Here is an 11,024-nt window from a genome sequence, read left to right as displayed (position 1 = left end):
AAATCAGTGTGTGGCATCCTGTCCAGAGGATGAAATAGATACATGAATGAATGAATAAGTAACATTTATTAAGCAATCACATCGTGTTAAGCTTTGGGGATCTAAATACAAAAGTGAGACAAGCCCCGCTTACACTCTAGGGGTGTAGACAACATATAAAGGTCACAAAGAGCAAAAAGAGACATGAAGCTTGAATTTTAGCAAGCAGACTACCCTCAGTGACTGAGAAATCTCCCTTTCCACTGTGGTGAAGGGCTAAGAGACTTGTGGCAGAATTATTGGCAGCCTGGCTTTTCCCATCCCTCTCAGAAGTAGCAAGAGAGTGGCAGCATGTCCCTGAGGAGTTCTGAGGAGGCTAAGTGGCTTGCTTGGGTTATGGGTGCCAGAAATGCTGCCTACTCATATCTTTTCAAGATTGTACCAGATGTGCTAATTTGCTTTCACCACTGGGGGGTGAGGAACCTGTGGCCTCCAGGCCTTCTAGGTCCTTGGGTATGGCCTTTTGACTGAGTCTGAGTTTTACAGAACAAATCCTTTTGTTAAGGGGTTTTGTTCTGTGAAGTTTGGATTTAGTCAAAGAACCACACTTGAGGACCTAGAGGAACCACATGTAGCCTCAAGGCTGCAGGTTTCCTGTTCCTGGCTTAGGTGATTTGTGAACTCCATGCAAGATCTAAGAGTCATTCCTCCCTGGGCCTTGTTTTCTTCATCTGTAAAATAAGAGCATTGCACTAGCCAGCCCCTGAGTTTCTTTTCAGCTCCAGATCTAGGATTCTACAATTATTAAAGGGGGGAGGGAGTTGTAATGAGATGGGGGCACATGGACCAATGAGAGTAGAACCTGGGAACAACAGGGTCTGCGCTCCCTATTGCATTATAAGGGGGTCCCCATTCAATTCATGGGGGAATCCTAGTTCATTATTTAGGTAGAACAACCTCTATCCTACTCTGTGACTGAAGCTTCTTCACTTTTGCCAAATGCTGGTGATTAATAGGCCTTTTTATTGCTCCGTTAGGGAGACATTTTCCTTAGGTTGATGATACTGGTCAGGAACAAAGAAAGGTAAAAGTACGTGATCATATTTGGGGGATGGCATATTCCTAGATATCAATAGCATTTTCTTTGTGGTTGTTGTTCAGTTGTGTCCTATTCTTTGTGACTCCATTTGAGGTTTTCTTGGCAAAGATACTGGAGTGGTTTATCATTTCCTTCCCCAGTTCATTTTCCAGATGGGGAAACAGAGGCAAACAGGGTCAAGTGACTTGCCCAGGGTCACACAGCTAGTAAGTGTATGAGGCTGGATTTGAACTTGGGAAGATGAATCTTCCTGACTCCAGGCCCAGCATTTTATCCACTGTGGCACCTACCTGCCCAGCATTTTCTGAAGGACCCAGATAGAGTTCTGGCAGAGCCAGGAACACTATTTACCCACTTGGAACTAATCTCTGAAAATGTTTAGGACTTGAAGTGTTATAGGATTATGGAGGAGAGATAACTTGCCCAGTGTCACAATAGTAGTAAATAGAAGGGGTCAGGATTTGAACCCACACCCTCCAACTCTAGATTGAGTTCTTTTTCTGCTGAACCATGAGCCTCCAGCATTTTCATACTTTGTTTCTTGAAAATCAAGGCCAAAGTGTTACTCTTAGGGAATTTGGACCCCAGGTGTAGGTTTGGTTATTGTCAATCAATTGACAATTATTAAAAGCACCTACTCTGTGCCAGTCATTGTGCCAAGTACTGGGGATATAAAAAGAGGCCAAAGATAGCCCTTGCCCTCAAGGATCAATCTGTGTATTTATTAACCTTGCAATCTGTCCTCTTGCCCACTCTCATCCCTCTACCCAAAAAAATCCAAACCAGCTTCCACAGTCTGCCTTATGGTTATTGGCATCCTGGACAAAGCAAACATTGGAACCCTTCAACTGCACTGTCAAGGCATCCCTTAACACAGGGGTACCCTCACTAGTTTCCCAGGGCTTTGAGTTGATGCTGCTTTTACCAGCCTGTTTCCTCATGATATTTTAGGAGGACAGTCACCCACAGTGTTACCCCCTAGAACCCTGAAAGAAGTAATGATCACTCATCCCACTGAGGGTTCTACTTGTCAGTGCAAGTTTATAGAGTGAACCCTAAGAAGAGCATTGCTCTACAGACGTTCATTTCTCCTGAGACAAAGCTGCAAACATTGCTTTATTTGAATTTAAACTTTTATCCACAGTACTTGCAAAATGAGTTACATTTAATCAATAAAATTCAGGGAAATATCAAAATTAGAACCAAATAAAAACATCTTCATTAATCAGAGAGCTCGGCAGAGGTAGCCATCTGGAAAAACCAAACTCATCTCCTCAAAAGGCAATAGGATGTTATGATACATCTGGTGTCAAGGAATATAAATGGCATTATGTGTGAGATGGGAGGAGGAGAGAAGAAGCATTTATTAAGCACCTACTATGTGCCAGACACTGTGCTAAGCCCTTGAGAAATCTGATCTCATTTGATCCTTACAACAATCCTGAGAGATAGATGCTGTTATCACCATCTTACAGTTGAGGAAACTAAGGCAATCAGAACTGACTTGCCCAGGATTACACTGCTAGTAAATGTCTGATGCTGGGTTTGAACTCAGCTCTTCCTGACTCCAGGCCCAGTGTTCTGTCCAGTGTGTCACCTAGCAGCTATTTACATGGAGAAACATAAGATCATGGCACTTAGCACAGGAAGAGACCTTAGATCCTTCCCCTTGCCCACCCCTACCTTTTTATACCTGAAGAAACTGAGGATCTTGCCTGAAATCACATGGGCGAGGAGTAATAAGACCAGGCCAAGGACTCTGGCTCCAAACTCAAGGTTCTTTCCATGCTGCTGCTGACCTAACCCACATCATAATACCGTAAAGTATGAGGAATAATTTAAGTGCTTTATCACAGAACCATAGGGCTGAGAGAGCCCTGAGAGGCCATCAGAGCCAATAGACATTGTGGCTAGGGGGCACCACAGTGCATAGAGCCCTGGACCTAGAGGCGGGAAGACTTGAGTTCAAATCCAGTCTCAGACAGCCTCAATTTCTTCATCTGTAAAACAGAGATACTCATGGCACTTACTTCCCAGGGTAGATTTGAGGATAAAATGAGATGATATTTGGAACATCTTTTGCAAAGTGCTAAATAAATTTTGGTTGTTTGTTATTATTGTTTAGTCATTTTAGTTGTGTTCAACTCTTTGTGAGTCTTGGCAAAGATATTGGAACAATTTGTCATTCCCTTCTCCAGCTAATTTTACAAATGAGGAACTGAGGCAAATAGCATTGAGTGACTTGCCCAGGGTCATGTGGCTAGTAAGTATCTGAGGCCAGATTTGAGCTCAGGAAGAGGAGTCATCCTGACTCCACGTCTGGGACTCTACCCACTGCACCACCTAAGTACTTCTTGTTGTTGTTATACCTGAATAAGAATCCCCTTTACAATGTACCGTTACTGATCCTCTAATTATTAATACTCTCTTCCTCTACAATCATAACATATTTCCTTATCGGTTCAAGTGTGAAACCCTTCCCATATGATGTAAGCTTCTGGAGGACAGAGACTGGTTTTCTGGCATCTTTGTTTTCATCTCTATTCCTAACACAGTGCTTTCACATAGTAGGTGCCTAATAAACGAGTCCCTGAAAAGTAGTCAATCAATCTTTGTTTGAATGCCTCTGGCGAAGGAAAACTCACTAGTCACTAAGGCAGCTCATTATGCTTCTGGATAGGTCTAATCATTAGGAAAATTTTCCTTGCATGACAGTCAATTTTGCCTCTCTGAGAATTCCCATCAGTGTTCCCAGTAATGTCCTTTGGAGCCAGGTAGAAAAATTTGAATCCTTCTTCCAAGTGACAGGCCTTCTAATAGTTGAAATATTTGATACCAGTCATGTTTCACCCTGTCTTCTCTTCTCCAGGTTATAGATGCCCACTTCCTTCAATCAATAGTCCTATGGCATGACTCTATGGCCCTGAACCACTCTGGTCACTGTCCCCTGGATGCTCTCCTTTTTATCAATGTCCTTCCTAAAAAGTGGTGCCCAGAACTGAAAACAATACCCCACATATGGTCTGACCAGGACCAAGGACAGTGGCACCATCATTTCCCTAGTCCTGGATATCAAGCCAAGGTTTTCCTCAGGGTTTTACTGTAATTTGAATTATTCAATAACAAATTTTCAGTTCTCTGTATATGTACAGTATTTCATTATTATGGCTACAATTTGGGATGTTTCTAAAGCTGCATCTATATTTGCCCCAAATATCCCAGCAATTTGAAGAATATCGTAACTTGAAGTTCAAAAAATGATGTTGTCTCCTTTACTGGATCAGTATTAATATCATGGCCTCTTACTGTAAGGATAGCCTGAGATTTTGTTCTGGGCCCTCTTCTTTATCTCAGTGACCTCAGTAACTTTCATGGGTTTACTTATTATCTTTATTCAGATGACTTCTGTATCTCATAGCCAGCCCTTGTATTTCTCCTGAGCTGCAGTTGTCAACTGCCTACTGGGCATTTCCAGCTGGATATCTATAGACATCTCCAACCCAGCAAGTCCAAAACTGAACTCCTCTTCCCCATCTCAGCCCCCAAAGTGTCCTTCTTTCAAACTTTCCTATTTCTATTGGGGAATTCTTCCAGTCATTGAGTGCCATTCCTAGCTCCTCAATCCCACTCAGCCCACATATCCAGTCCATTCCCAGATCTTATACTTTTTACTTCCAAGACATCTCTTATTCTATTTCAAGCCCCCATCACCACTCCCCCAGGCTAGTGGAATAGCCTTCTAATTGGCCTCCCTGTCTCAAGTCTGACCCCCACTCCAATTCATCCTCCATGTCTGACCATTTCACACCCCAACTCAATAAACTCCAGTAGCTCCCTATTAACTACAGAATCCCCTGACATTTAAAGTCTTTCCCAACATGGTCCCAGCTTACCTTTCCTGCCTTATTACACATCATTCTCCTGCATACTCACTACAGTAAGCCGAACTGGTCTTACCCATCTTCTGCCCTATGTCTTACTGATGGCTGTGCCTTGTGCCTGAAACACAGTCCCTCCTGACCTCTGGCTCTTAGCATCCTTAGTTCCTTTTGATACTCAGATTAAGTGCCACCAAGTGCCACCTTCTCCATGAAGCCTCAGAAGCCTGTGGCTTTCTGATCAAATAATCCTTATATTTATTTAATTTTGCATATACTTTAATATGTACCTGTTCGCTCCCTGGCAAAACTGTAAACTTCCTGGGGGCATGGACTGTTTTGCTTTTTTTCCTTTTCTCTCTGGTATTCAGCACATACCTGCCACCTGGTTGCCTTCTTATAAATGATTATTCATTGAGTGATTCATTCTTGGGAGTAGAGGTAGAGGTGAAAATAAGTATTGATAGAAGAATATTGCTAAAATCACAAACCTTGAGCCTAAGTAACAAAGTAACATTAATGCTCATGTGATTTTCTTAAATCCTGCATTATTTTGCCCAGCATAAACACAACTATCAATTTTAGACAATTTACCATTTAAAATTGCTTTTAAACTGCAAAGGTGTTTTCAGATGTTAGTATTCAGTTATATAATACATTCACACGTATAAAAATATGTGTAGAGAGAGACTTTAATGCTTTACTATATTTAGCACACTTCCAATGTTTTTCAACTGATGACAAATGCACAAAAGTGTAGGAGTTTCAAAATAATCAGACCTTTCTTTGCAAATACATTTGTGACATTTTCCAAATTCCTCTAACAGAATTTTTAAATACAAAGAACAACATTTCTAGATATACATGTTAGACTTGATAATTACTCTTTCTTGGGACAGTGTTTACCATTTTTTTCCAAAGCAGAGGGACTTTGTGCCCATTTGTCCATTCATGAACCTCAATATCATAATTTGAACATACAAGCATACATTATTCAGAGCGTATACTGTACATAGACGTATGTATATATACAGCATACAGAGTGCATCCAGCCTATAGTGGCATTTCATATTACTATTTATTTGTAAGACATTCCACAGAATGAAAGAGTTGATGCAATGTTGCAAATTTTATGCTTACAAGATTATTTTATTATTCACAAATGTTACACCACAAAGCAATTAGTGTGTGTTTTAAGAGATCCTGTGTCACAGCAAGAGGTGTTAGGATGGAGTTTGTGGAATGTATTCCAAATGAGAAATGATAGAAGGATGCTCCATGGCAGGGCATAAATAGAGCTATTATCTTTATAATCTGTAACCTATGGGATGATGGGTACAATGGAGGCCTATTGGAGGCTAACAATAGACTACATAATATGTACAGTTGCTATAAAAGTTATATCTTATACCACAGTACTAAAAATAAAATATATTCCTCTCAAATAGTGAAAATAAGGTTATTATCCTCAACATTTATTTCACATGCTTATCTCTTGTTCATATTTTTTTGTCCTAAAGTTTTCTTTTTCCTAATGAACCAACACCTGATGTATTCCTGAAATCATCATGACAGCCTGGGAAGGTAAGTTCCTGGCAGTCAGTGGCTGGAGGGAGGAGATAAGCATTATCTAGTTATTTAAGTAGCAGAAATACCTTCCTCTTGCATTAAATTATAAAAATATAAATAATAAAGAGCAAATGAAGGTAATTTTCTTTTTCAGGTATTGAAAAATGAAAAGGCCAACTGCATCTTATTTTGAATACAATCTTGGAAATATACAGTAACTGGTCTTCCTCTGGATTGATGAAATAAATTATAAAAGATTATATGGACTTCGATAAATAAACAGTAACACTCGCAGTATTTACTTAGTTAACATTCTGTGACACTCTTAAAGATTACTTTTGTGTCTCAGTTGTGGGAGGTATCCCAAACTTGGCATTTGTTCACTAACAAACCCTTTTCTCCACCTCTTCTCTTCCTCCTCCTCTCTTCTCTTTCTGTCTTCTCCTGCCCTTTCTCTTCCCTCTCTCCACTTTCTCTCTTTCCTTTATCACCTTCCTCTCTCTTATTTCTTTGTCTCCCCCCTTCTCTTTCTCTCTTCCCCCCCTTCTCTCCTCCCACTTTTCTTTCTGTCTCCCTAGGCTTTTTCCCCCCTTTCCTCTCTTCCCTCCATTCCACACCTCCCTCTTCTGGCTAGCAACATCAGCTAATTTGACATGATTTACTAAAGACACCATTTTTAGAAAAACTCACATCCTAGCAGAGGATTTACTCACTGAGAAGACTAGTCACTCATCACCCTGCAATCCAAAACCCAAATTTAAACCTTGGGGGTGGGGGGTTTGGGGAAGAAGGTGGGGAGACAGACATATTCATTCCATCCCTTTCTTCTTCGTCCCTGTAGAAAAGCTCCGCAAGGCTGTGAGGAGATGCAGGTCTTTTAAACTGACACTGTGATGCTCTAGTAACCAGGCACTTACGATAAATACAATTAATAGTAAAAGCTTAAGGGAAGTGGGTCATTCTCCGAGCTGCTCTCCGAGGTCCTGGGTCACACCAATGGCGTTAAAGAGCTATCCACTGGACAGAATCAAATCTGGGGGAACTTCAGGTCCCAGGGAAGGGCTGGGGGTGCTCCCCCTTCCCCAATCTTTTCATGTCACGCGTGTCTCAAAGGTGGAGCAAGAGAACTAAGGTGTAAAGCTGGGGCTGATAAAGAAAGCACAGGCGGCGGGAATTTTTGATAACTCCGCAGTCACATTGTTCCCGGAAGCAGCCGCGGCTGGGGTAGGGATGGGGGCAGCTCCCGGGTCTCTGGCCGCCCCTCGCCCCGGCAACTTGCCCCCTCCCCTCCGTAGTAGTCACTGTGGGAGGCAACTCCTAGTTCTCTGGGTGCCCCTCGCCCCTCCTAGATCCTTAGCCTTTGTAGTGGTGGTGGGGGAGCTCCTAGGTCTCTGAACGCCCCTTGTCCTGGTACCTTGACCCTTCTAGAGCCGCAGCCGTTGCTGGGGTGAGGGTCAGCTCCTAGGTCTCTGGATTCCCCCTGCCCCGGTATCTTACTTTCCAGAGCACCAGCCCAGGGAGGGGGTTCTCTGGCCTTTACCGTCTCAGCTAAGGCAAAGGGCATGAGGGCGGCCAAGACTCCCAGAGCGCGGGAGAGACGGTTCGAAGGTCGGGAGTCTGGGCACTCAAATGAGTGGGTGTCTTCCCTGGGCGCAGCCCGAGTCGCCCCCTCGGGGCTGGTCGAGCACGGCCACCGGCAGGACGAAGTCCTTGGGGCTGCGCGGCGGCTGCTCCTGCAGCAGAATGGACTCCTCGTACGTGGGCAGGTATTTGACCTCCTCGTAGCTGGGCAGCTGGAGGAAGAGAGGCGAGGACACGGCGTGCAGCTCGTGCTCGGACGAGGCTCCCCAGCGGCCGCTGCTGCTGCTGCTGTCCAGCAGCGAGTCCTGGGACGTGGCGGCCGTCTCGTGGAGCAGCGCCGGGGCGTCGTCCGGCTGCGGTCGCCGGCCTCCGGGAGCGGCCGCCAGCTGCTGGGGGGGCTGCTGCTGCTGCTGTGGCTGGGCCGGCTGGCGCCGGTTGTACCTGCGGGGGCTCGGGCAGATGATCCTCTGCAGGAAGTACCCGATGGCGAAGAGCACCAGCAGGATGAGGAGCCCAGAGAGCTTCCTCACGAACCAGCCCACATTGTCCAGGAACGTGTGAAAGGGCAGCTTGCAGCACTTGACCTCTGTGTACGTGACATTGCCAAAGTCGCAGCAACGCTCCTTGTCCCCGCAGGTCAGCCCCCCGCAACTCCAGCCCTGAGAGGACGGCAGCAGCAACGGCAGCAGCAGCGGCAGCAGTGAGGAGGCGCCGGGGCCCCCGAATCCTGCCGCTGCCCAGGGCGACCACATTGCCCGCCAGCTCCCCCTCCCCCCCCCCGCTCCCGCCCCCTGCCCCACCCCACCCCTTTCGCCTCCTCCGGCCCCACCCGCCCAAGGGGGAAATTGGCTGGCTGTCAGTCCTGCCGTCCCGTGGTCTGTCTGTCTGTATGTCCTTTGTCTGGCTGACTAGGTCTGGCTGACTCTGTCTGTCCCGCGTGCGCGCCTGGCAGTCAGTCTGTCCACTGGTCCCCCAGCCCACACCCACCGCCGGGAGGAGCCCAGCTGGGCTTCCTCTCCCTCGGTCGCTCGCTTCCTCTGTCTCCCTCTCTGCCTGTGTCTCTCTTTCTCCTTCGTGGTCTCTCTGTCACTCTGGTGTCTCCCTTGCCCTCGTTCTCTCGCTGGTTCTCTCTGGGCAGCGCTACCTGCCAGAGTCCGGCTCACATCTCCAGGGGCTGGCTACAGGAGGAGGAGGAGAAGGAGGAGGAGGAGAAGAAGGAGGCGGCGGCGGCGGCCGGGATGCCGGGCTCTTGCGCTCTCTCCTCCCAAAGCCCTGATCGCCGCGTAGAAAAACCGGGTGACCTTAACCCCGCGGGCCCAGCCGCGTCTTGTGCCGCCCAAGACAGCAGAGGCAGTCTGCGCTGAGCTGCCTGGGGAAGGCGGGGAGTGGGGCAGCCGGGGACATCATGTCCAATGCCTCTATCCTCTTCACCTCCTCCTCTCCTCCCTCTCCCGACGCCTTCCGGAGAGAGAAGGGTTAATGAATCCGCGCTCCTTCCCCGGGCCTTTAATCTTTATTAATATATCTGTCCTCCTCTCCTCTTGTCAAAGCTTGGGGCTTTGGGCTTGGGTAGGTTTCTGCGTTTAAGTGATTGGATTTCCCCGTGACCGTTATTTAAATTTACTTGCTACTGGGATTCGCTTACCATACTTCTGGTTTTCTTTCTGATTAAAAATTGATGGTGACCATTTAGTGGATGTTAATGGGCTTAATGCAGCTCTTGGTCCATCAGGGAGCTGGGAGGAAGAGACTCGCTGGGTAGGGTAGTTCGCTTTAAGGAAGGGCCTGGGGCGCTGGGGCACTGGGGAGCCGGATCAGAGTTCTCTGTTAATTTGGGCAGAGAATCCTCCAGCCCAGCTAGATACGTGACAGTCATGTTTTGCCCAAGACTCTCTCTGCAGGTGCAGGAGGAGAAATAGCTTTAGGCAAAAAGAGATCTAGCTAAGACATACTGGCCAGAAAGTTGAAGAGGGATCCCAATCAGAGGGGTCAGAAAGATAAATATGGGGAGTGGGATGCTTCTAGTAGCTGTTTCAGTCATGTCTGACTCTGCGACCCCATTTAGGGTTTTCTTAGCAAAGATACTAGACCAGTTTGCCATTTTCTTTTCTAACTCATTTTACAGATGAGGAAACTGCGGCAAACAGGGCTAAGTGACTTGCCCAGGGTCACACAGCTAGTAAGGTTCTGCGGCCAGATCTGAAGGACGATGAGGCTTCCCGACTCCAGGCCTGGCACTCTATCCGCTGTCCCACCTAGCTACCCTGCTTCCTGAAGAGGAAGGCCTTGGAAGAAAAGGAATTAGCCCCGAATTGTACTATGTATGACTTCATAGAAAGAGGCCTGGGTTTGGTTTGTGTTGTTTTAACGCATATGAATGGAAGCAAGTGGCATCATTTTTGGAGAGTTCAGTTTCCTGATCTATGAAATGGAGGGATTAGCTTAGGTAACCTCTAAAATCCCTGCCAGCTCCAACATCCCAGAAGGTTAAGATGCTTATTAACACAGATTGAAATATAAAAATGATTTTGTCCAATTGTGGGTTTTAAAACTAATTTACTCTGGACTTTACTTATAGGATGCATTGATTAGAATTGGAAGAGGAAATTTCATGGTGATAGACAGAAGTAAGAATCTGTCTGTCAACAGGAATTTGTTAGGCACTTACTACAAGCCAAGCCCTGTCTAAGCTCTGGGGATACAGAGAAAGGCAACAACCATCCCTGCCCGCCCCCCAAGCTCCCATTCTAATGGGAGAGATGAGATGCAAATAAATATCCCTCTTACATGCACAGAAAGATCAATTCAGAGCAGACCAAAGGTAATCTCAGAGGGAAGGCACTGGGGACTGGGATTAAAAAAGAGAGGGGACCAGGAAAGGCCCTCAACAGGAGGGAAGCTGGGAGACAGAGGGAGGA

The 11,024-nt window shown here is 46.1% G+C and overlaps 1 protein-coding gene across 1 annotated transcript; it reads right to left on the bottom strand.

Annotated features, from left to right (window-relative positions):
- Positions 1 to 8,150: 8,150 nt before the first annotated feature.
- C4H3orf80 (chromosome 4 C3orf80 homolog) lies at positions 8,151 to 8,858 on the bottom strand. The gene has a single exon (XM_036755668.1). The coding sequence runs from the start codon at positions 8,856 to 8,858 to the stop codon at positions 8,151 to 8,153; it is 708 nt and encodes a 235-aa protein (XP_036611563.1).
- Positions 8,859 to 11,024: the final 2,166 nt, after the last annotated feature.

This window comes from Trichosurus vulpecula, chromosome 4, assembly GCF_011100635.1.
Source record: "Trichosurus vulpecula isolate mTriVul1 chromosome 4, mTriVul1.pri, whole genome shotgun sequence".
Classification (NCBI taxonomy): domain Eukaryota; kingdom Metazoa; phylum Chordata; class Mammalia; order Diprotodontia; family Phalangeridae; genus Trichosurus; species Trichosurus vulpecula.
Note: the sequence above shows the minus strand (reverse complement) of the source record. Positions and strands in the feature narration are given on the sequence as shown.